The 26,363-nt window shown below is 37.5% G+C and overlaps 3 protein-coding genes across 3 annotated transcripts; 1 reads left to right on the plus strand and 2 right to left on the minus strand.

The window, feature by feature from the left end:
* Positions 1 to 12,783: 12,783 nt before the first annotated feature.
* Positions 12,784 to 13,980, minus strand: ND-15 (NADH dehydrogenase (ubiquinone) 15 kDa subunit). Its single transcript, XM_034979500.2, has 3 exons — positions 13,821 to 13,980; positions 13,443 to 13,657; positions 12,784 to 12,936 (listed from the first exon to the last, which is right to left on the minus strand). Exons 2-3 carry the CDS (start codon positions 13,653 to 13,655, stop codon positions 12,847 to 12,849), a joined length of 303 nt encoding a protein of 100 aa, XP_034835391.1. The 5' UTR covers positions 13,656 to 13,657; positions 13,821 to 13,980; the 3' UTR covers positions 12,784 to 12,846.
* Positions 13,981 to 14,308: 328 nt separating this feature from the next.
* On the plus strand, positions 14,309 to 16,652 carry LOC117991866 (centromere protein X-like). The gene is made up of 3 exons (XM_034979501.2): positions 14,309 to 14,563; positions 14,814 to 15,008; positions 15,572 to 16,652. Exons 1-3 carry the CDS (start codon positions 14,480 to 14,482, stop codon positions 15,587 to 15,589), a joined length of 297 nt encoding a protein of 98 aa, XP_034835392.1. The 5' UTR covers positions 14,309 to 14,479; the 3' UTR covers positions 15,590 to 16,652.
* A 324-nt stretch (positions 16,653 to 16,976) lies between these two features.
* Positions 16,977 to 26,323, minus strand: Phax (phosphorylated adaptor for RNA export). The gene is made up of 6 exons (XM_034979498.2): positions 26,130 to 26,323; positions 25,656 to 25,913; positions 24,650 to 25,007; positions 23,846 to 23,937; positions 22,536 to 22,722; positions 16,977 to 21,784 (listed from the first exon to the last, which is right to left on the minus strand). The coding sequence occupies exons 1-6, from the start codon at positions 26,190 to 26,192 to the stop codon at positions 21,528 to 21,530; spliced, it is 1,215 nt and encodes a 404-aa protein (XP_034835389.1). The 5' UTR covers positions 26,193 to 26,323; the 3' UTR covers positions 16,977 to 21,527.
* Positions 26,324 to 26,363: the final 40 nt, after the last annotated feature.

Below are 26,363 nucleotides of genomic sequence, written 5' to 3' on the forward strand. Positions count from 1 at the left end.
CATAGTACCTGACTAAGTTATATGCTGAAGACGTTAAGAAAATTCAGAGTAGGCATAGGTACTTACCTAATGGAAAATATTATAAATAACTTATATTATATTAAACCTAAATAAATATAAATTAAACAACGCTGCCGTTTTTAATAAATAATAAAAATTTCAATTTTTAATATATAATAACTCAATGAAAAAATCTTGCAAATTCCTTTTCACCAATACTGGCTTTCGAATAAGTCCGCTTTTCGAACTACATGAGACTTCGCAAATAATTCTTCTAGGTCCTAGGATATCTTACCAAAAAAGCGATTTGCGGAATCATTTCCACCAATAGATAGAGTGGCTCCCGAAAGTCTTGAATAAGCGATGTCGATAAGGCATCTGTCGTGCAAGGAATAAGAAGTGAAGTTAGAAGCAGAAAAAAGTCTTTAACCTATTGAAGGCCCTGGACACATTAGAATAATGGGGCCTAATATTTTTGGGTCGGGGGTTAAAACCAAGAAAGATCGAATATAAGTCAGTCTTGACTAGTTAACAATCTCTATGGTCCTTTGTTCGAGAGGACCTTTTTGACCTTTGATTATATCGAAATAAATATGTTTTTCGGTAATAAAGTATCAATCGGTCGATTATAGTTTGGGACTAGTGAATCCCTGTCGATCGTGGGCCCTGGGCACGTGCCCAGAGTGTCCAGTGGGAAAGAGGGGACTGGTTAGCAATAGTACCTAATAAATAAAACTAATATTATATTAAACCTAAATAAATATAAATTAAACAACGCTGCCGTTTTTAATAAATAATAAAAATTTCAATTTTTAATATATAATAACTCAATGAAAAAATCTTGCAAATTCCTTTTCACCAATACTGGCTTTCGAATAAGTCCGCTTTTCGAACTACATGAGACTTCGCAAATAATTCTTCTAGGTCCTAGGATATCTTACCAAAAAAGCGATTTGCGGAATCATTTCCACCAATAGATAGAGTGGCTCCCGAAAGTCTTGAATAAGCGATGTCGATAAGGCATCTGTCGTGCAAGGAATAAGAAGTGAAGTTAGAAGCAGAAAAAAGTCTTTAACCTATTGAAGGCCCTGGACACATTAGAATAATGGGGCCTAATATTTTTGGGTCGGGGGTTAAAACCAAGAAAGATCGAATATAAGTCAGTCTTGACTAGTTAACAATCTCTATGGTCCTTTGTTCGAGAGGACCTTTTTGACCTTTGATTATATCGAAATAAATATGTTTTTCGGTAATAAAGTATCAATCGGTCGATTATAGTTTGGGACTAGTGAATCCCTGTCGATCGTGGGCCCTGGGCACGTGCCCAGAGTGTCCAGTGGGAAAGAGGGGCCTGGTTAGCAATAGTACCTAATAAATAAAACCATACAGGTACTGGATGTTCGAACATTAATCTAACTGTAATAAAACAAGTGTGTGGTTTAATAAAACTGTAACTGGACAATTTCTGTACATTAAATATTTATTTTGAAAATTCTAATCGGGGGAAACATTATTATCGATATAGAGCCCAAAAGAATTTTTTGGCATGTTTGTCTGTCTGTCTGTGCCCGCATCACGCGAAAACTACTGAATTGATTTTGAAAAATTTGGTACAGTGGTGACTCATAGACCGGGTATAATATAGGGTAGTTTTTATCTCGAAATTCCCGGGATTCTTCGAGATAAGGGATCAAATTTTTTATGGATTTTACTCCATAACTCTATCAAATTTTTCAGAACTGATTTTCACAATTCTTTTTTTATACTAAGGTTATACTATCATGTTGGTGCCATGTATGTTTGGTGCGGATTTGATGAACAGTTTCGGAAATAGAGGACGAAACTCCTCAAGGAACAGCAAATCAATCGCGATCAATATAATAGTGTGCGGGGCGTCCCCCCGCCTCGTACCCCGATTGCCATCTCAATCTGTCGCGGATTCTACTTGGTAGGTACTTTAAAACACGTTAATCCTCAAAACAGCTGTTATATTTGGCACCCATTTTAAATCCGGACGAAAATGGCGTTTGCTACTTCTGTCCGAAAAACTCTGAATTACTTTCAACTTGCTCAGCTAAAGAAGTTTCCACTTCACTATCTAACTCCGCTTTATACACCTTAACAGCGGGCGGCGGCGACTGAAAGCTACGCACCGCGTGCTTATTTATTGGGTTTCTTCTATACTTTGTTTTCTTTGCGTCGTTATACACCTGTAAGTTTTACTCACGTAAGTAGGTAATTTACAACAAATTCACTAATGTAAATGTACCTTTATAATAGTGTATAAGTAAGTACCTACTTATAGTAAATTTGTAGAAAGTTAAAACTTACAGGTATAATCGCGGTCTTTATACTTACTTACTAAGTAATTTCAAACTACCTATGACAAAGTCATAGAGGACTTTGATATGGATCATAGAGGACGCTGCGCCTCCGTTCCACTTTCACTCTGCAGGTGTGTGTTGCGCCTTTGTGGACAGGTAGGTTCCTATTTCGAAAAACAGACTTAAATGCTGACCCACTATTTTAAATACATTCAAACGGTAAACAAGAAACTTTTTACTAAAACACGGTTAACGGTTATCCTACTTTATATTTAAACAATTTTTCCTCAATTTGTCACTTGGATCAGTTGTATTTTAGAGTGGTAAGAATTAAATTAAAAAACCATTAATTTAATTCTTTGCAATCAATAATTAAGTATATTTGATAAGTGGTAAATGTAAAGTGCATTTTTTAATCCCAGAGACTAAAACGACAGCTAGATATGTCAAACTTAAAAATAATAATCTCTATCTCTATCTATAATATAAAAATGATTCACTGAATGTGTTGCTCATCGCAAATCTCGAGAACAGCTGAACCGATTTCATTAATTTCTTTTTTATAATATTCCTTGAAGTACGAGGATGGTTCTTACGGAGAGAAAAATTAAAAAAATCGTAAGTAAAAAAAATAAAAAATTAAAGAATTGACTGTTAGGCGGTATGAAGTTCGCCGGGTCAGCTAGTGCATTAAATAAAAATAGTAATGGTCCCGGTTCAGAAGTAATAATGTTTTGTGCATAGAGAGTAAAATATACATACGGAATATATAATCACGAGATTAAAAAGTACATAGCACTAATCACATATTATTTGAAAGACAAAGAATAATTATTAGGATTTCTCGACATGATCAAATTCCTGAAAGGCCGGCAACGCATATAGGTTCCTCTGGTGCTGCAGATGTTCATGGGCGGCGCGCGGCGGTAATCACTTAACAACAGGTGACCCCACCTGATCGTTTTGTTCGCTATTTTTATTTCCTTAAAAAATACAAATGATTTGTATGTAGCAAAGTTGAAGTGGGCACATAGACATTGGGGTCTCAAGGTGCTAGAATAAGCGCAGCGTTGGAAGACCACTAGGTTGACAGATGACATCAAACGAGTCGCAGGTAGCCGCTGGATTCAGGCGGCGAAATACCGTAGCGTGTGGAAATCCCTATAAATAATAGACCTATGTCCAGCTGTGGACGTCTATCGAATGATGATGATGATAAATTGTAATTTCACAGCATGATAAAGTCCTTTAATATCTAATACTTCCTTCCATATTATTCACACTTGGTATTGCGCACATACTCAAGTATACTAGGTATAATATCTTTTGAGTTCTGCGTAGTTGGCTGTAAGTCTGCAGAGTGTAGATTTTGACCGCCCGCCGCCCGCCCACCGCCGCGTCTCGCCGCCGCCGCCGCGCCCTGACCGATGTGCCATGTGCATGATGTCGTTGCGGTACAGGTACGGTAGGTGATATACCTCACGATACGGTACATTACCTTACGTTAACACGTACCTACTGTCATATAGTTGTTTTTTTTTTTAATTTATTTAAACAACTCAGTACAGTAATCAACTCTCTGGAATCCTGACCCCTAAACTAGGAAATCCCGTGTCTAAGGTATAATTTAATTTATATAATTTCTATATGCTGCCATATAGAAATTCGAACGCGGAAATCATGAAATGATTATTATACTATAACTAATAATAATTGTGACCGTCTTGCCGAGTATAAAAATAGGTAGGTACCTTGTATCTATCCATTTATTTCAATACTTATTTTGGAAGCAATAAAAGTTGGTACAGTACGCGGCCAAAAGTGATGAACATCGATCTTTAGAAGGAGACAGCAGATTTGTAGAGCAGTGTCTCGGTCGTTGAGACCGACAAAGTGTCATATGGGTATGAGTGACAGAGACTAACGCTCTACAAAGATTAAATGTCATTCTAAAGGTCGATGTTCATTACTTTCGGCCGCGTACTGTACCTACATAGGTAATCCCGTGACGCTGACTGAACGGACGGGGGCAATAGTATTCACAAAACGCTACATTGAAATTCTAATATCAATCCTCGAACACGATCAACCTCTCAAATAACTTCTTGCAAAATATTTCAAAAAACAGAAATCAGATTTGAAAAAAACATACAGTCGAATTGATAACCTCCTCCTTTTTTTGAAGTCGGTTAATTATAATAAGAAACCGTTATATTTTTAAAAATACATGTATCTTATCCTGTTTGGTTAAGCCACATGAGGACGGCTAAGGCCTAAATTCATCCTAGAATAATCCTGTAGATACATCCAATATGAATCCAAATAAAGCTTCCGCTGCGCGGCCGCCCGCCTCGCCGCCCCGTGCGTTGGCCGTAGGATAAAGGTTCTACCTTTATACGATTAAGTAAAGTTAGATCTGGCCAAAGATTAAATAATACACTTTTATGCGCAGCATTCAGGCAATCTACGCCATCGTAAATTTTTTCCAATCCAATCCAATCCATCAGCCACTGCTGGACATAGGCCTTTCCAAGAGCGCGCCAAATTGGCGCTGCTCATTAGAAGTAGTGCCCATACTGACCACGCTGGGCAGGCGGGTTGGTCAGCGCAGGGCCATTCTTCGGTCGTCATATCCTCGTCCGCTGATTCGCAGGGGGCTCCACGTGCAGGTGAGGTTGACATTTGGGGTGCTAAGATGTTAGCGCACCCCCTTACCCCCCCCCCCCAATTTTAATTTTTTTCATATCTCTCTTTCTCACAACCATAGATCTATACCTTTTTTATGTTAATGGAGGAAGAAATCTTAGGATACTGAATGTCCTGGGAAAGACAAAGGGTATGTAGGAGTTTTACCTACGACGTGAGTCTAACCCTCGGTGGTCACGTGCGCTCAGCATGAATCGGTATTCGGTAGTTTTCTTGCACTACGCGCAATGGGCTCGTCCCGGAGTTTCCTCTGGGACGAGCCCAATGGGCGTAGTGCAAGAAAGGCGTAGAGGGCGTATAGAAAAAAATAGCTCCCAAGGTTTACTTTTTAGGATTTATTGCGAATATAAGAAAAAACAGGAACAGAATAACGCATATCTTCATATGTAGCTCCTATAGAACTACATATACCTAGATTATGCAAATAGCTAAGCTGATTCCTGGTTCCATGGTTAATACAACAGACAGCAGTGTCGGATATGGTAGAGACATTTCTCAGTCAAAATCGACCAAACATGAATTATTTACCATGCCATTGGGGCACTGAAAGATTGATACGACCGCCAGAATAAAATTCATATTAATAGTGTAGAAAAACTCTACGTTGCCCAAAAGTTACCTATTCTTGGACTTGGAAAAAATATTGTCACGACGAGGATCGTCGGTATTTTTTTACGATAGGATACCCTAGCAGCGGCATTTTAATATACTAGTCTGTACCATATACCTACCTAATTAAATACGTAGGTGTAAATTCTTCATCCTAAAGTAAGCACTTCCTTCGTCGTTTTTATTTTTGGCATGTTATTGAAAAAGTTTTTTTTTTTTTTTTATTTATTATAGGTGTACGCTTGACCACAATCACACCTGATGGGAAGTGATGATGTGGCCTAAGATGGGACGCGTTTACCTAGTTATACTTACCTACCTAATTCCAAAACGCAACCGAATATTGATCAATCTTTCTCTTTACACAATTATTGTACAATGAGTAGGTACAACTCTTACAACTATTGCTTACTTTTTATTGCATCGACCATAATATCTATTATCATTTATTTTTTGGTCACGATATCTTGTTTTATCGAGTAGGTATTTAGGGCGCCTGACCCTAAATACCTACTCGTAGATAACGCAACCACTCAGCGCAGGCAGATTCACATAATATTTTTGGCATCAGAGATAGCCCTTCGTCCTGTGAACCCATCACCAGCCATATACATGATACTTAATTGTAGGTACCCTTGTTGTGACTTGAGACCGCCTAATCTATTAGGTATACTGTTCCATCGCGTCGATTTTTAATGATAGTGCTACTTTATTCTTTGGTCATTATTTTTTTTTCTCTATCATTAAGAGGTAAGTAGCAATAAATACTTGAAACCAAAAAAAAGATTCCGATGTCGACAAGGGACGTCGATGCTCGCTCCGTTTTGATTCAAATATAGAGAAAGAAGGGGTTGACAGCCTGCGAGATCTTTGTCCTCCGAAAATAAAAGGACATTAGCTTTTAAATTAATCTGTCTAAAAACTCGAGAAGGTCGAGCACCTTTGATCAGTTTCCGTGTAATATACATTCACACCAATTTTTTATTTTTTTTTTTTGCCAGAGGGCACCGCTCGATTTCGTGAGGTACCTGGTACCTGGGCATGATTTGATATAACCTTCACTCGTATTTCATCAGCAAAGGCCGGTCAATAACCTAATGACTAAATTGTTAAATGTTAGTCTCGACATCTATTTCATAATTATTATTAAGTAAATATCAACCGATGACGCAAAATACCTTCTGTAGAAGACAAACAGGAATTTATCCGGACATCTACCTACTTCTTGCTAAAATGTCTTTGTTATAAACATTATTTAACAATTATTTTAAAATTAGTTCTACTAAATTATTTAACGATTCTTTTAATATTTATAAAAACATGACAACAGTACCTACTTCATCATTAAGTTGTAAAAATATTTCTATATTATTTTTAAAATCAGTACCTACGTACGCCAAGTCTATTTATAGTCAATAATCAATAACCATTATTCAGCCGCCCCTCATAAATAAAATGTCTGTATAATAAAACGACCGCTACCGACAGTTCCTCCCAATAACACTCTCGTATCACGCAGTAACCTTAAGACATCGGCGTGAGCAAAAAAGTTAATCAAAATAAAAAGAATTTTGTCCATTGTATATCATGTAAGAAGTAATTATTATTGTAAATAGTTTGGCGCCAAAATTCCGCGCAAAAACGCCTTCGACCGACCGTGACTTGCCCGCAAAAAAACTGATATCGGACGGCCGCGGACGGGCGCTCGTCACATACTTCGAATAGTTCAAATCTTCAACTAAATCCTTAGACAGACCATATACCTTCAATATAATTGCGCAAAATTATTGTACATACTTCGTACGGCCTGTGGACTGTGATTGATACGGCCGACTAGTCCAGCTGCAGACTACAACAACCCTACATCGAGCCGCGCCGCATTTGTGGATACATGTCAGACATTTTGTTGGCCGGTTGAGAGGACAGAAAACTTTATAATTCACCAGTAGCATAAAGCACTCTAAAGTCTTCTACGCTCCCGCTGTGGGAGCTGGAGTGGGATTATAACGGAATAAGCCAAAAATGACATCGCTTCCTGAAAAGCTGCGACTAAAATAATATTGCACAATTATATTGTAAGAGTGTGTGTTTTCTACATCGCCTTATATTTACCTACTAGCAAAAAATGGATATGAATTTATTCACAACGGTCACATATTTATGCGCTCGTGTCCTGTCCAGGAGCAATTCAATGAAATACATAAAAATTACATGAACAAACACTAGGTATGCGATATTAGAAGACGTCTCATAGAATAGTGCTACGGTTAGGTAATACCATGTAATACGATATACAAGTAGGTAAGTAGACTTTCAAAATAGTATATTTCATTACAAGTGTGGAAAGGCTGTCATTGCAAAGAGTTCCGACAAATGTCTACCCGAGCCAAGGCGCAGCCGAAGGCGAGGGTTAACAGTTGGAACAAGTTGCAATGACGGTTCCGCACGTGTACTGAACGACTATTTTTAATACAGTTGCGAAAAAATGAAGCAATTTAATAAAATAATAAAAACACAATAAACTCAACTAACTTAACATGATATGAAATGAAAATGAAATTTAATGAGATGAAATGAAATGAAACCTAACCAAACTCATTCAATCAAATAATTAAATCTGATATTGAAACAAATTAGTAGCTTCTTTTTAGAAATATACGTATTTGCATGAATCATAAAAACTTTTATGATTTTTTTTAGTAAAAACTTCATGGTTGGTTTTTCTTTTTAATAGACATTATTTTGACAGTTGGGAAAGAGAACGCACGAGTTCGGGAAAGGTAAAAAAAAAGCACGAGTATGTAATAGCCAAAGAATTTGCAAGTACTCCTATGTCGATGGTAATAGCCCACATCCCGAACGCTATACGTCCCTGCAATACGCCACTTTTTGAGCAACTGTATAAAAAAATAATTTACTACATCATTCTAGTACGGGAGCCCAAGATGCCAAATAGGGATTTACTCGAGCGTCGTGGGGACCTATTGGATTGTGAAGATTAGGTGCTAAAAAGAAAAAAAGGTTATATGATGTAACCCCTTTCACTGGTGGGGAGAGCGCGTACAGGTTTTCAAAAATGTAAAAAAAAAAAAATTACAAAGAAATACTCAAGCGCTTTAAATCTCAATAGTATATAATGCGCCCCATATACTTTTCTATCTGTCTGTGATATTTATATCTGTCGGTTTGCATGGTGGGGGTGCATTATCACTTCTCAACAGGTCTAATTGCAGCCAAGCGCGAATCTATGAATTTAAAAAAAAAAAAAAAAAGAAAGGTAATAGACCCAAAAATATTTATCGAGCGCGTGAGATATTGAGAAGGGATGTTAAGTGAATCCTCAAGTAGCTCCTATTCAAAAAACTGACGATTTGGTCGCAACCAAAAGTCATGGCCGAATTTTGAAACTTTGTGACTCTCCTATTTCCTTAGGTCACGCTCGAATTGTCAGATCAATGAAATGCATACTTTTTGCATCTTATTATTAAACTTACCTTGTCTTAATCTGACGCGCTCGAGTAAATCCCAAAATCCCCTCTTGGGCTCCCCTACCATTCCAAGTTAATTAAGAATAGGTATAGTACCTACCTACCTTACCTACTTTAAATATTTCATTATTTATAAGCTCTACCACCCAATTTTTTACCACCTAGGTGTAGGCACTCGAGACAAAATATATCAATATTAATTGATTGTTAAAAAATTACAAATTATTCGGCTTCAGTAGGCGGATGGACTTGATAGAGGCAAAAAAAAGGATAAGCTCGTTTTTAACAATTACATAGTAGGCTGAGATGCCTGTAGGACCATGGAAATATCTAGTACTCTAGGTTACACGTTACCCCTCATGCGAAGGTATTATACTCGGAGTAGACGGCCGACGGACGATCTTAAACGAGTCGCAGGGAGCCGCTGGACAGTGGAAAGCGTCGCAAAACTGGAGCGTGAAACACCCTACAATCTAGTCGCTACTCGGTGGTACTAATTGCATATCAAATATAAATTCACTTAATCAGTTTTAACTTTGAAAGATGGTCGAAGAAATTAGCTTGGTAAATAACCATTTGAAAGCATTGCTTTGAAATAAATATTAGATCTACTTAATTCATCAAATTTACAAAGAGTAAGTAACCTACCTAAGTTTCTACCTACGTGTAATACTAAGAAAAGAAGTGAAGAAGAAAAAAGTGGCCTTTATTTAAAAAAACTTTTTATTGAATCTAGCACATGTTAGTAGCTATCCATTCTTGGTGATACGTACGCCTTATCCTTGGTCAGCTCACCGCAAGCTATTTTTCTGTCGCGCTCTCTACGCATAGCCTGTCAACAATTATTTTTTTTATATCTTTGTAATATTATAGGTGAGACGCAGGTTTACTTCTCGGTGGTGGCTGGTGACAGGAGATCAGACGACCTTTTTTCATTCTGATACAAGTTAGTCATTAACATCGATCTCATTGGTAAGTGATGTTGCAATTTAAGATGGAAGCCGTTTAACTTGGAAGGGTTATGGGTTATTCATTAAACTTAGGTATATTGTGATTGGTTTCTATTATACGCGGAATCGTACTGACCGCTAAAACCCTTGGCGGTACGGCTTTACCCGTAGGTTGTTAATGGCAACTAGCCACGCCTGAAGCCTCCCACCAGACCAGACCAGAAACAATTTAGGAATCATAAATGCCCAAATTGCCCCCGTCGGAAATTAGAGACCTGACCACTGCGCAAGGTCGTCAAAATTAGAGCTCAAACGGACGGCGCTGGTCACAAGCTCCATAAGACCGTGCTCTGTGAACATGCAAGAGAACTACGTTCAGCTGTTCATCTATCGTTTAAGACGACGGCGATACCTAATAGTTTTAAAAGAAACCCCAAAAAATTAATGAGAGAAGCCAAACGAGTCCAATCCAAACCATGTCCAAGCTCGATGGACTTATTGCTAGTCATTGAAGAGTCTATATATACATCTCTTACATTTTTACAAAAATAAATGAAGCGTGTAAAAAGCTCATTCCGATATAGTTATGATGTTTGTAGTTTCATAAAAAAAATATTATACTATTGAACGCCCTTCACGGATTATTCCGGTGGAGGTCAGACAGCAATCGCTCTAAGCTAGAAAAACATCTTGATGGCAATACACCTTGCTCTTCAAAACTTGAACAAAAAATAAACAGCCCGTAAATTAGACAATATTTTTTTAATAATACCTACTTATTATATCTTTATGACCTATACCTACTCATAATTGTCTATTGAGTAATCATTACAATTTATTCAACTTCGTGACTGGATAAAAATCTAAGTTCGCTTCAGGGATTTTCAGTGAAGTCTTGCAGAATAATGTTATCCAGGGCTACATACCTCAATAAAGACTATAGACTTACTGAAAAGCAAAAATGGTGCCAGTCCTTATTTAGACTGGCACGTGGCACTTTGAAACCTACGCACTTACAAGCTACCTCCATGAGTCTGCAATCCTAGCCAAAGTCTATACAATCTCTGCTCTCAACTGCATCTCTTGCCTGGGACTAATCCCCGTCTATTGGTGATCCACTACAACTACCTACCGCCTATTATGTCGGTGACTGACTAAGCGCGCGCGACGTATTCCATGCGGCTCCTAGTTCCTACGCAGGCTTCATAGTTCGAACGCTTAGTGTTTGAATAACAACTTCTAGGAGCCGCGTTTTACGCAGCCGTCTCGAGTCGATGCTGATAGGTTAGGTAAGTATATTATTATATTTGGTTATATCCGATAGAAGGTGCACTACAACGGTACTTTAAACTGAGCAATTTCGCCTGTCTTATAGATTGATCATCAATTTGAGTTTGAGACATCAAGGTGGTACTTGGTAGATACCTACTTCAATGAGTAAGAGTATATGCTTACAATGAAACGCAAAAATTGCTTCCGGTTAGTCTGGCACTCTTGGAAATCCTCCAACAGATGCTTGCACCGCACGAGCCCCCGATCCCAGCCATAGCCTTCCATACAATCCCGGAACTGCAACTCTTGCATGGCGCACCTCCCCATCTGCTGGTGATCTACTATACCACCCGTTATGTCGGTGAATATATTTCGAAATAACGGTGAAAGTTCACCCATATTATATTCAATAATATTTTTGATGAATTTAGCAGACACCAATTTGAATTAAAAAATGAAACCTCCAAAGAGTATTGTAATCACTACTTAGATGAATGATTACCTATCTCTATGAATCACTACATATGTACAAAATGAGTTATCACGCGCAATTTTAACTCTATGTCAACTGTCATGTCAAAAGTACGGTTAGTTTTCACAGATATATACCTCCTACAGATATGCAACTAGCGTGGCCCCCTCAGTCCTCGCTCAAGCAGAGGTACTTACTTGTGAGATGTTATTTCTTCTATTTTACGTCAGCTTCAGTACTGAGGAGTTGGGTCCTCGATTTCAAAAAGTCGTTATTTGGTAGGTACCTCCAATATCAATTTATAATCTACAGTTTCTAAATCCGATCAATTTTTGTGGTCAGGTCCTGTACAGCATCAGGATTCAGGAGTTGGAATCCAATATTTTTTATGTGACAATGTCACAAAGTTTCTCTATCGATTAAAACAAAAATTACTCAAATCGGTTAAGAAATCTCGGCGATTTCGGTGTTTATAGGTAGAAAAACACAACTCCTCCTTTTCTGAAAGTCGGATAAAAAAGTAGCCTATGTTACTCCCTGGTCAATCCTCTACTTGCCTGTGAAAGTCGCGTCAAAATAGGTCCAGCCGTTCAAACAGACAGACAGACAGAAATTGTTTTTAAAACGTGTGATTCAGTTCAAATAACCATATGAGGTAGTTATTTCGAAATTACAGACAGACACTTCAATTTTATTTATTAGTATAGATATGTTCGAATAGAATAACACTAGATAAAAATCAGAAAAAGTTGTGGTCATAGATTATTCTATCCAAGCATCTCAGGGCCAAGGCTCCTTAGTTCTGAAATTTCAGTTATGTATTTATTTAATCTAAACGACTGTTACCGCCATCTAGTAGCAACATATTATAGTAATATAACTACTTTCAAAAGCCCATAACAAAAAAAATCTAGAATCTTATAAGAAATTGTTTATATAAAGAGGAAAAAAGAATATAAACAGTTATTTAGAATGTTCCGATTCTATATTGCTGAAATAAATTTTATCTACATAATTTACATGACTTAGAAACTGTCTATTCTCGGGTTCACATATTTTTCATCTCCTTTAAGTTTACCTTCCGATATCTGCCTGTCCCTTTCCTTCCTCATAGCCTAAAACAAAGGAAATAAAATTGTATTAGTTAAATTACGTGTTGTACATTAAAATACAATATTGTAGTGAATAATTCTTGATAAAATTTTGAGTCTAAACTCTAAATTGAATGAATAAAATAAATATTAGAGTGTATTTATGTTTAAATCAGTTAAGATTTTAATAATAATGTGGCTAGTTCCGTTGTATACAATCTCTAAACTAAAATGACACATCTAAATCTATTGCTATCCCTTTCATAATGTTGCTTGCAGAAAAGGATAGTACTAGATTTAGACCTGTTAATTTAGTTTAGAGATTGTGTACAAGAGAATCGGCCCCATTGACTTGTTATTCTTGAATCAAGGGTTTATACAAGAGCCACTACAGAGCTGTAAGTCATGTGTGTGGATTCAAGTCCGTGGCAAACTTGTCGGTAAACTGGATCATGTATGGCCAGCATATGATGAAGTAACAGTCTAATGCTAACTTGAGATTATTAAAATGAAAATATATTGGTACCCACCGCAAATCTCTTGAACTGCTTAGTCTTGGTTTGACACTCATGGAAGTCATCGAACAACTCTGCACACTTGACCTTACCGCGGTCAAGACCGTACGCCTCCAGGCAGTCCATGTAGCGTATCTCATGCTTCTGGCATGATCCCAGCATCTGATGAGACACCAGCCCACCCGTGAGGTCAGTGAAAGGGCTCCGGAGAAAGGGCGAGATGGACATGTCTGTGTACAAAATACATATAAATGTAAACAATTCAGACTACCTTTTATAAATACGGGGTTAGAGAGATAGAGAATTACGTAAACAAATCCAGTAGACACGATAAAATTAGTATGGCAGGTAAGTTGTCGCAATTGTAAAATAAAAATCCAATGTATTATTTACCTAATGTTCCTTTTATAAAATTATTCAATAAACAATAGCTTAATAAAAACAATAGAATTTCAGTATATAATAATTTTGCATAAACTTTTTTCGCAAAAAATTCGAATTTGTCAAGAAATGTCACAGTCAAGTCAAATGTCAATTTTCCTGTCAACTGTGACAGTTGGCCTATATAGGCTATAGTAGTTATTTGTCTGCCATCAAAATTCCCCAGACTAGTAATACCATAGTAATACCCTATATTAGGTATACGTTATTATACATATATACGACCAAGAAAATATTTTGGAGTTAAAAGCATTAAAAGTTAAAACGACACAGATTTATACACATTACACAGAGCTCTGTCTCGTTTTGCGCTATCTGTCACCCATTAATATTTCTATCAATTTCTATGCTCTCACCCATAGAGATAGTATACATTCATCTAAGCTCTCACCCGACTCTGTGGAATTATTTTATCCAGGCTTTATGTGTATTTTATAAGCCACAGAGTACTTTGTATGATAAAAGTTTGTGAGTGGTTTGTGATATGCACAGAGTACCTACTTTTTACATATGGAAAGTAATATGTCATAAGCCGTGGTGGTGGTTGTAAACAAACGATAACAAATTATTTTCAGTTTTCTTTATTAAATTACCGATTACAAAAAATAAGCATGGCTCGCTACAGCATCGAGGTCGATGATGGTAACATAGATCCCGCATCAGTAACATCGGAAGTTAAGAGTTCTATAAAGCAAGTAAGATTTAATACTATAATTTTTGTTTTTATCTAAGAGGGTGCGGCCGCGGCCCTATTATAGTATTAGTATTACCCTATCGTCAAGCCAAGCGTTTTAGCCTAGGTTCTTTGCCAAGTAAAAGTAGAATGTGGGTATGATAGGTCAATAGTTAAGAACAGGCCGTATAAAAACGACTTCACCTTAAAATTATGTAGATAACTATTATAAAAATCAGCAGTAAAAACTGAATTTATTTGTATTCAACCAGGATATCATAAAAGAGCTTCTACATGGGTCCTTCCAAGACAACAAAACAAAGTTGGACAACGATGCACTCACACTAGTGGTAGAGGTAGCCAAATGTCTAGTTACTGAGACATGCCTGCGAGCCTCGAGTCAGGCTTTACTGGAAGGCTGCAACAAAGTAGACCTTGATCATGTAGAGAAATGTCTTCCACAACTGGTAAGTATTTAAAAGTAAATTTTATTAAAAGTTCTTTATAATGCATCCAAACCAGTACCTAGTCCGATCTAAACACAAGACATAATATGAGTGTGCAGTGTACAAAAACACTCCTCAGCTGCTTGTGTATTTAATCCTTATTCTATGACAGATAGAACTACTTTCTTTGCACACACTATAACCAGTTCAGGGAACGCACAACAGACGGAAACGTTTAAGTGCGGAAACCAGCCCAGAATGAAGAAGAACCATTTCAGGGCTTAGCAAAACATACTTATTACACATACCCTAGCAGCATAAGAGTAATTACAAAAATGGTTATTAAAATACGGGTTATAGATGAAGCACATAAAAATGGAAGACTTCTTAAAGCTGTTTCGCTTCAAAGGCTATATGGATTTGTTTTTAAAAATCATATAGGAAATGATATTCCATGTATAGTCTGGGGTGCAAGCTCTCTATGTGCTAAATTTCATCAAGATTCATTAGTTAAGCTGTGGAAAGGTAGCAGACAAATTAACACACTTTGTCATTTATAATATTAATGTGTATGTTTGTTTCAGATGTTGGACTTCCCTTAAAATATACTAAATTTAAATACGAATATGTACCTAAGAGTGTTGAGAAAAGTTATGAATTGAACAAAGATGTAGTATGAATGGTTCATGTTTATCGTTTGTAGATATTTGTGAAACGATCAGTTTAAAGTTTGCACTCTGCACATACAACACACAATTAAAACGTGCCCCATGCAGCTCTTAGAAATTGTACATGTTTGTAACATGGAAAATATGAAGGTTGTGAATGCCTTCATACTGTAGAGTGCTTGTAAGAGCTATGTGCTTGTTGTGCTCTGCAATGTGACATGTGTGAGTTTGGTGTGACATCTTAAGGTGGACAATACTAAATGCTATGAAAATGAATTAATCAGTGCTTAGTGTTGTCATGTCAATCGCTTCGGTCACAACTCACAGAAGTCTACCTCTACAGTACAGTACTTGTCGCGCTTTGTAGAATCCAAGCTTACCTGCTCTTCATCCAGTTGTTCACACTTCAGAGCCCAGCCATCCAAGCTTGCTCCAGAAGCCAAATAGACCACCCAGGCTGCCGAGCTTCCTAGAGTAAGGCTGGCGAGTTAAGAGCATTTATTATATTTAGATGTCTCTATAGAATCTTTTAGTGCACATAAAACAAGTTAGTTTGCTGAGGAATAGTGTTGGCTTGGTAGTTTGACTTTGAAGTTTGGTGTTAAGCTTTGTCCACTAGCAATAAAACTTGCATAAGTTAGTTATGGTAGTCACTTGCACTGCAGATGTGAAAAATTCATTGGAAAAAGTTATTAAATAAAAGCAGTAATGGACATAAAATTGGCATGCTAACTTTGCAAGAAAACTTGCCAGTGGATATTTCGCCATAGGCATTTAGGTATGTATGATGTAATAAAGCCTGAAAAAATATACTTAAGTGAACAAATTATTTTAATAAAGAAACATGTTAAAAGTACTTACCTAAGAATGATTAATGCACATAGAATCATAATAGCAATCCCATGTACCCACTGACTTATTTATATTATTAAAATTATTAATTTTATACTTTATTCATGTCTGATTATTTCTATAATAAATCGGTGATAACAATCTATCAGTGTGTTTATTTATTTATTAAAACAAAATGAATCACTTTTTTGATAGGTATTCTGATAGAAAAAAGAACACTTAAATAATATTTTTTACAAAACTTTATTAAACTGTTCTATAATAAGTTTTAGTACACGACTGGTGAGTAGGTACTACTCATCTGTACACGACAAAAGGCAAAATACGGCGTTTTGTGAACAAGAGGATTCCTATGGTAGGGCCAACCCTAATAAACCCTTCCTTAGGACCCAACAAAGGATTTAAAAAGTGGAGTCACCAGATTCTTTATGTTTTGGGGGAGCCTCCCGGTCTGATGTTACCTAATCAGTTAAGCTATTAAAGGCCCGCTTCATCGAAGCTACAACTCGTTGGCGGGTGGAGCCTAAAATAGTGCTGTTTCCATCACCCCCCCCGGTGACGCTGTAGCGGCCAGTAGGGTCTACGCAGCATAGTCAATCCGAAACAACACACACACAAAAAAGATGACGGAAAAAACGTTATCTGTGCGTGTCACCCTTTCCTTCTAACCGCACATCACCTCGAGAGAGAGGTGAATGACTAAAAAATCTTGAAAATTTCAAATCGACGTTTGGAATTACGCCCATTTTGGCTAAAAAAATCATTTTTTTACACTAACTAAAGATATTTGAAATGATAATGAAGTAAGTGTAACATGCAGTGTTTAGTTTTTCAATTTTCTAGTTTTTTATATAGATACTAGCGACCCGCCCCGGCTTCGCATGGGTGCAATGTAGATACTAATGTGGTGTCATTGCCTCGGAAACTCTCAAATGAGAGGATTTTTTTCCGACCTAATTCACATTATTTCAATTTCTCTAGTGATCTCTATTTTTATGAGAATTAAACTATAGCTATAAGCCTTCCTCTTGAACCACTCTATCTGTTGGTGAAAACCGCATTAAAATCCGTTGCGTAGTTTAAAAGATATACGCGTTCATACATACATACATACATACAGACGGCGGGACGCGACTTTATTTTATACTATGTAGAGATTTACCCTTCTCAGCCTGAGAGGAGACCCATGCTCTGTAGTAGTGAGCCGGCGATGGGTTGATCATGATGATGCAGAATTCAGAAGAAAAGGTCGGCAAAATGAAATGGTTTCTGTTTTTTTGAGATGTGTCTTAAAGAAAATAAAATTATAGCTCAACATATTTGGAATATTTAGATGGCTCGGTCCACTTCTTAAATATCTTGTTCACGAAACGTGTATATTAAGTGTCCTGATGATAAGACTATTTGGAGAATTGTACAAGTTCTTATTCACACAAAGTAATAATAATTAGCTCAGGAAAGATAAAAACTTAAAATGTAACTACAGCCCCATAGCTACTTAACCGACCAATTAAATAAATATTAAACTGAAGAATAGCAATAATAATATTATTGTCTACAGTTACAGGAGTATAATACAGCACAGCAAATTTTGGGACAATTCTGCCTTTCCACCAGTAGAGATGTGCGAGAAGGAGGAACCAGGTCGAAAAGTTCTTTAGCACACATCCTGTAAAAACCCGGTAGACAGGCAACTTAGTAGGTTGAGCGGTGCGAGAGGGGCGTGATGAAGTGACGCGAAAGCTCAGTGATTCGTCTACTTGTGACAACTGTCACTCTCCTCCCACAGCGCTCCACTACTGCAGGAGCCAGGAGCCTACTCAGTTATGCACTAAACCACTACGCACTATAGTAAGTGATCTTATTGGTAGCTTTCGCAAGTTACATGAATACTTGCTCATCCCTAGTAAAACGGCAAATTTTAAAGGCAGACCGGTAAAATAATGCCCTCAAACATTTGTATAAACAATAGAAGAGAAGTGGCCTGTTGTATAAAAATACTGTAACTTTTTATGTTAGGGCAACTTGTAGGAACATTTTACACTGTCTAAATTTTCAAGTATTTCATATACAGTGCGGCAAGGCTGTCTTGGCGCGTGGCGAAAATCGGAACTAACGTTCTCGTCAAGTGTCCTCTGTATTCTTGTTTGAATATTCTAAACCTTTGTTCTCCAACAGCGCCCCCCTGTCAATGTCATTCAAGTGCAAAGAGAGCCTTGTCGCACTGTAACACATGTTTGAAAGTAGATAGGTCCATCCACCTAATGTTTATTAGTAAAATCTGCAATTGTTATTATACTATATTATAAGTACTTAAACAATGTTTAATAACAAAATATAAACAGTTCAGACTTTATTACAATAATTATTGTAATTAATTATTAATTTTCTCACTAAGAAAATGTGAATTAAGGTAAGATAGCACATCGAGCGTTGCCCACATGCGGCTAACACAAAGCATTATATTTTTACATTATAATTCAGTACTCAAAATTTGAAGAACAGTAAACGCCAAATAAATATGGCGCGTGCTTTGAGATATGTGATAAGTAATTATTGCAGTTGGACCTGGCCGCATAACCCTGCCCATTGCAAAAAAAAAAAAATATTTATGTACATTACAATGTCTATTTTAAGCCTATTTAATATATCAGCTGCACATATGTATTATGCTTGTTATTATTCATAGAGGGAAACATTCAAAAACTTTGTGATGAGAAAATCTGCAAAAATTCACAGCCAAATGTTTAGATGCAGGATTGCATGCTGTAGAAGATGATTTTAGTGTCATTTGCTTGAAGGCAGTAAACACTGTATGAACCACAGATTATAAATTAATAGATGCTCCCAGCTGTACTCACGTGTTTAATTGAGGTAAGCCCGACTAGTTTAGAACCTATCCGGAGTCCATTTCACAAGGACTTAGGGTTGAGACTCAACTGCAACCCGTTGCAAGCTCGTCCTTGTGAAAAAGAACCCTGGTAGGGTTCGAAACTAGTCGGGCTTACGTCGACTAACGAATTGAGTATGGTCAGGATTACTTCGGGAGCATCTATACTTATAGTGAAGATCACTCATAGTTTAAACCCTAAATACGACGTGGATTGGTCGACATACAGTTTTTAGCTAAATAGCTAAAATATTAAGCACATTGTTGCACAGTGGCCCTGAAACATTGCAATGTAATCAAAAATTAGATTGTAATAATTGTGGTGGCTGTTTTTCCAGCCTGCTAATTGCAACGTAGGAAATAATTTAAAAAGATTTATTTACGCACAGCTTTAGTTCACTGAAGCATTCGCACGATTTTAGTAGCCCTAACCAGCGTCAACGCCGAAATGTCAACCCTTTATGTCTTGATGATTAACATCTCATGAGCAGTGGTAGCCTAGTGGTTAGGACATCCGCCATCTAATCGGAGGTCGGGGGTTCGATCCCGGGCACGCACCTCTAACATTTCGGAGTTATGTGCGTTTTAATTAATTAAATATCACTTGCTTTAACGGTGAAGGAAAACATCGTGAGGAAACCTGCATGCCTGAGAGTTCTCTATAATGTTCTCAAAGGTGTGTGAAGTCTACCAATCCGCACATGGCCAGCGTGGTAGACTATGGCCAAAACCCTTCTCACTCTGAGAGGAGACCCGTGCTCTGTAGTGAGCCGGTGATGGGTTGATCATGATGATGATGATGATTAACATCTTTGTCTTAATCGAGGGAATCGCGGCGATTGCCTTGCCGTGTGACAAAATTCGATACAGTGGCCGACAGGAAATATTGTAGGTACATCGAACTTTAGAAAGACATTTTGGCTTCATAGAGCGCCGTCTCTGTCACGCATACCTGTGTGACTTTTGTCTGTCTCAAAGACAAAGAGAACGCTCTACGAATTCGTTACTAACCGACTTTTTCATTCTAAAGTTCGATGTACAATATTTCCTGCCGGGCACTGTACAAACTATTTGTTTTGTATCGAATTTGGTGGCACGCCGCGATTTTCTCGTCCGTGGAGATGCCGCCTTGGGGCTTAAATTGTCTCAACAACGCGTGCGATGTCTGTATACTTAAGGTTATGCAACAAAATAGCACAATTAAGTTTAAAGCTAATTACACACCTAGCTGCTACACTCACGCCGATGTGAAATGTAACTAATTTATTAAAATCATTGAACTATAGACACCATGGATATGCATTCCTCAGTGCACTGAATTGTATCCAAAAAAATTGTGCCTGTGAGATCAAAAAATTATATATGAAACAAAACAGTTTACTTCTAATTATTATTGATATTTCATTGAGTAATATTTTGAATCACAAAACCACTCATGAAATTCTGCACTTTCTCTAATGTTGGTTTGTAAATTGTCACATTCTTAATTTCTAATCGTGACTACATTGTAAAATTATTATAAACTTGAATAGTTTAAATATGGTTAAGTTTTGCTGAAAAAGCATAAAACTATTACTAAGCAATCATAATAGGAGAAAAATGACTTTGAAAAAATCATTAATATTCATTAACATGAGGGCCTGTGCAGATGATGGACTGTTGTCCATGGAGGGCAAAAGTTGATCACCTAAGAAATGTATCACATAATGCACACAATGGATTCATAGTATGGCGAAAACCATACTCAATTCCCAACAAAAAGTCCCTCATTTGTGCAGGCCCTAATGAATAGACTTATATATATGTATAGGGTTCCTTCATTTCACACACTATCATAGTTTCCAATCAGTATCAACATCCACATAGGATATACTGCCATCAAATTCGTACTGTACGAATTTAATCATGGCTCACCTAAATAAGTAGTATTAACAAGAAAAAAAATTGCAAAAGTCCACATATCGTACACACACTCATGAACGGACACACACATACGAATGGAGATACTTCCGCGAACGGATATACTCGCGCGCTGACACGCTCGCGAATGGACACTCGTGAACACGAGCCTAATATTTCCACTTGATTCTAAAATTAAGAGGCACACAGCACTGAGGATAACTCATATATTCAGAACAACTCCATATCTTCATTGCACATAACTTCTAAGAAATCGTCATCATCGTAGTTTTGCAGCACTTGTCTCGCGTCCGTCCGGTCAGGGAGCGGCGCGCGCGGGCGCGGCGGCGAGGGCGGTAGGTCGGCGTGCGCGTCCGTGTCGCTGGAGCCGTCGCGCGCGTCCGTGGCTGGAGACGGCGGCGGGTTGGAGCCGTGCTCCGACTGCACGGTCGCCTCGCTGCGGGACAGCAGCGATGGCAGCTCCGAATCTGGCAAAAAGACACATCAATATTTTTTTTTTGTTTTTTTAAAAAGAATATTAGCCATGTTAAATGACTAATATTCCCCTTGCCTCTCCAACTAAGCGTCAGGCTTGTGCTAGGAGTAGGTACGATAATAGTGCAAAAGGCGGGGTTTGAACCGTCGACCTTTCGGTTTTCAGTCCACTCCTTTACCGGTTGAACTATTTTGTCACCTTGTAAGTGTGACAACTAATTCATTTGTTTTAAATGATACTTGGACATGTGACTCGCTAACCTAAGATACACACCATCTTTAACTGCACTTGCATACAATATAAATACACAATATAAAGAAGAGTTCCTTTTCTTTTTGAGGTACGAAACCTAGAAGCAAGCATTCTGTATAAAAACTAGCAGCTTATCAAATATACCTTTAGCAAACCCTGGCTAAAGAAAGGACATATACCAAAAGAACATCAAACTGCTACCAAACCTCTTTCTGAATGTCCATAAATAATTATAAAATAACTAGCTCATGCTACGCGTGGATTTAGGTTTTTGAAAAACCTGTGGGTACTCTTTGATTTCCCAGGATATAAAGTAGCCTATGTCACTCTCCATGTCTTTAACTTTAACATACGTATGCAAAAAATCACATCGATTTGTTGCTCTGTTGCGACGTGATTGAAGGGCGAACCACAAACCAACACACTTTTGCATTTATAATATGGGTACTGAAATACATAACGTAGGGAACATTTTGTTAGTAAAAAAATACCTGTAAGGCTCTGTTTCAACTGTTCCATGACCTTCTGGCGGTTCTTGGTTCGCGTTTTCTTAATCTTGCGAGCGTTCTCCTTGCGGTCCTCATTGAATATGTCATTGATCATAACCTGCGACACCTCATCGTCACGTTTCAACAGAAAGAAGAAAATACCGCCGGGCGTGCGTCTACGTGTACCGTTCTGAAACATTAAATACATTTTTTATAGCTAAATACTGACCCATAAAAAGCATTTCGTAATTGGGTATTGGACTACATCTAAATATATAAAAGGAAAAGGTGACTGACTGATCTATCAACGCACAGCTCAAACTACTGGACGGATCAAGCTGAAATTTAGCATGCAGATAGCTATTATGATGTAGGCATCCGCTAAGGATTTTTGAAAATTCAACCCCTAACAGGGTGAAATAGGGGTTTGAAATTTGTGTAGTCCACGCGGACGAAGTCGCGAGCATAACCTAGTCAAAAATAACTTACTTCGCGGTGATTATTAAATAGAGAGGATCTTTCAAAATACGTAAAACCCACGTCCTCTGTTAGTTTTAAGTGTAATAACCATTTTAAATTATCGATTAAACTAAAAAAGTATGTCATTATGATGTGAGGACACTACTCGCATACTAAGCTCATGTTTTGATGTTTGATTAAAAGTTACTGATTTGACTAGTTGTAAAATACTGTATTTTAAAAGGGGTCTTTAATTTGAAATTATAATAGGATTTATTACAGGAACATTTTTCCTTACAGCTAAAAACAGCCACTTAAGAATGCACTTACCTAGTCTAAAGATTTCATACTAGTACAATTTAAGCAGTGTAAGTAATTTTAAGCAGCTAGTTCAAACAGTACTATTAGACTATTCAGTCCTTTAGACTTACTAGGTTTTACAGTTGAATTTGTATTACTGTACTGAAATCGTAAACTAGTACAGAACTGTATTTTAAATATGTTATAGTACCCAGCAGAAAAGATTGCATATCAAACTTTAGAAAGAGACGTTTCATAGAGGATTGTCTCTGTCTTCAAGTGATGAAATGTCACATACAGTACGCGACAGGTTAAGATCGCAATTGGGGTGGGGACACCCTACACATCCACACAGCCCCCGCGCTAACACGGCGCGGGAGACGTATAGGTGTGCGGGGCACCCCCCGCCTCATAAGTCCAATTGCCATCTCAACCTATGGCAAACTATAAGTATGAATGACTGCTGACATGCTCTACGACGCCGAAATGTCTTTTTAAAGCATGGTGTGCGATCTTTCCTGCTGGGTGGGTACTGTACTCTATTATAAGCTTACCATGACAAGCATTCCACCATCTGCTTCAATTCTCTGTGTCTCTTTATAGATTTCTATAGCTTTACTTGACCCAGTTACTTGAACTATCCTGACTGAAAATTGATACAAATTAACAATGTTTACATATAATTTACAATACTACATCACTAAAGGCTTTTCTTCTCTACCTATCGCTATCACTTGTAATCTTACAACCTGTAATCTTGTTAAGGTTGACTGATAGTTTCCAAACATGCCATACCCAACTTCAAAACACCATTATGTATAACTTATATTCTGCATATGAGGCGTATAACTGCATTTTGTACAAAAACAGTCAGGTTTGTGTATTTCATCCTTAGTCTATGGCCTGTGCAAATTTTCATGTTACAAATTCAGAATGGACTACTTGTTTTGCACTGTATTTAATACTAGCTGATGCCCGCGACTTCGTTTGCGTGGAATTAAGTTTTTTAAAAATTTCGTGGGAACTCGTTGATTTTCCGGGATAAAAAGTAGCCTATGTCACTCTCCAGGTCTTTATCTATACCCATGCAAAAAAATTACGTCAATACATTGCAACGTTGCGACGTGATTGAAGGACAAACCAACAAACAAACACACTTTCGCATTTATAATAGGAGTACTGATAAAAAGTAGCCTGTCACTCTCCAGGTCTTTATCTAATACCCATGCAAAAAAATCACGTCAATCCATTGCACCGTTGCGACGTGATTGAAGGACAAACCAACAAACCAACAAACCAACAAACAAACACTTTCGCATTTATAATAGGAGTACTGATAAATAACTTAGAACACTTACCAAGTAATTCTTTCTTTTCTTCAGACAACTTCTCAGCTATGTCCTGAGCTACTAGTTCTGTGGGTTGATCTGGCATTACAACAAGATCTGGCAAAACTCTTGGCAGTTGCTTCTCTTCTAGCGGATGTTCACTATTAATCCTTTTGCCTTGCCTAAACTTTTTATTAGATCTGTCAGAGTAACTCCTCTTATTAGTTTTATAATCATTTTGTTTGTGAGGGCGACTATTTGTAAATACTTTTTTCGAAACATAGTCATCATCTAGTCTATACTTAATAGTATAATCATAAGATTCAACGCCATAATTTCTTTTCTTTGTTACATCACAGGTTACCATATCTTCTGTAAGTAGGTCCTCCTGAAAGATAAATTATTTGTATGTGAAATTTAACATACCTACATCTTGAAATAAAGTCAAACACACTAACTTTTACTTTTTCAGGTTTTTTAAAATCCTGTGGGAACTGTTTGATTTTCCAGGATAAAAAGTAGCCTATGTCACTTTCCAGATCTTTATCTATACCTATGAAAAAAATTGATTGAAGGACAAACCAACAAATCAACAAACCAACAAACAGACACACTTTTGCATTTATAATAAGGGTACTGGTAATACTAAGTACTACTAACTAAGCCCTACAACATGGAACTCTTTAATTTTCCAGGATGAAAAGTAGCCTATGTCACTCTCCAGGTCTATAACTATACCCATGCGAAAAATCACGTTGATCTATTGCTTTGTTGGGACGTGATTGAAGGACAAACCAATAAACCAACAAACAAACACATTTTCGCATTTATAATATGGGTAGTGATTCAGTCTGTTTTCTGCTATAAAATTGCTTTTGCATGCTAGTTTCAATTACATATTGTTACTTTGGCTTTGTTTTTGATTTTGTGTAGTAAAATTATACCTGTCTACTATATTCTTTATGTTAAGTAAGTACTTGATTTAATAACCAATTTGTCACTAAGCTATCTTATGTTAGGGTCCAAAACCTCTTACCTGCAATGCTTTACACCAGACGTTATATTTATCTTTTTTGTCGGGCTGAGCTTGCGGCTGCGGTCGTTTCGGCCTCAGTTTAGTGCGCTTTGGGCGTCGACGCGGTTCGTCGTCCGACTCAGAGCCCGACGACTCTAACCCCGTATCTTCGTCGCTCTGCTCGTCTTGTATCTGCATGTTCACTAAAGACGGCGGGTTGAAGGTTTCTGGGCGCGTCAGAGGGATGTACGTACCCTCTTCTACGTCTGAATCCTCTAACTATAACAAAAGTCATTGCACTTTATCGACTGCTTTGCACTGTATAGACTGGTTTTAAACGCAAAAAAACACTGTTTTCCCATCCAACACTGTACAGATATATGCAATATTAAGTTTATGCACAATATATAACAGCAAATAGAACAATAGTAATGTAAAATCACTTTTAATGGGCGAGTTTTAGGTGTAATGTAGTGTCAAAGTTAACAGCCTCACCTCGCCATCTTCGAGTTCATGGGACACCTCGACATCCAGTTCTCCTTCTGTTGTAGACATCATACTCGCCGAAAGTAATCAGAGTTGACCAATAATTGCACATATGAGTGTTTTACAAAATGCAATAATTCCGCCTTTAACGTCGGACACCGTCGCTGATTTTTCACTGCTGTCATTTGTGACTATAGACAATCTAGAACAAGAACCAACGCACAGACTATGAGAAAAGGTCAA

Source organism: Maniola hyperantus, chromosome 20 (assembly GCF_902806685.2).
Source record: "Maniola hyperantus chromosome 20, iAphHyp1.2, whole genome shotgun sequence".
Lineage (NCBI taxonomy): Eukaryota > Metazoa > Arthropoda > Insecta > Lepidoptera > Nymphalidae > Maniola > Maniola hyperantus.

What these genes read in the sequence shown, in the direction of transcription:
- ND-15 (XM_034979500.2), bottom strand. Translation starts at nt 13,655, where the DNA reads ATGTCCATCTCGCCCTTTCTCCGGAGCCCTTTCACTGACCTCACGGGT. An exon ending in AGCAGTTCAAGAGATTTGCG is followed by an intron (nt 12,937 to 13,442) that starts GTGGGTACCAAT and finishes CCTTTGTTTTAG; the next exon opens with GCTATGAGGAAGGAAAGGGA.
- LOC117991866 (XM_034979501.2), top strand. Translation starts at nt 14,480, where the DNA reads ATGGCTCGCTACAGCATCGAGGTCGATGATGGTAACATAGATCCCGCA. An exon ending in TTAAGAGTTCTATAAAGCAA is followed by an intron (nt 14,564 to 14,813) that starts GTAAGATTTAAT and finishes GTATTCAACCAG; the next exon opens with GATATCATAAAAGAGCTTCT.
- Phax (XM_034979498.2), bottom strand. Translation starts at nt 26,192, where the DNA reads ATGATGTCTACAACAGAAGGAGAACTGGATGTCGAGGTGTCCCATGAA. An exon ending in ATGAACTCGAAGATGGCGAG is followed by an intron (nt 25,914 to 26,129) that starts GTGAGGCTGTTA and finishes CTTTTGTTATAG; the next exon opens with TTAGAGGATTCAGACGTAGA. An exon ending in AGAAAAGAAAGAATTACTTG is followed by an intron (nt 23,938 to 24,649) that starts GTAAGTGTTCTA and finishes ATCAATTTTCAG; the next exon opens with TCAGGATAGTTCAAGTAACT.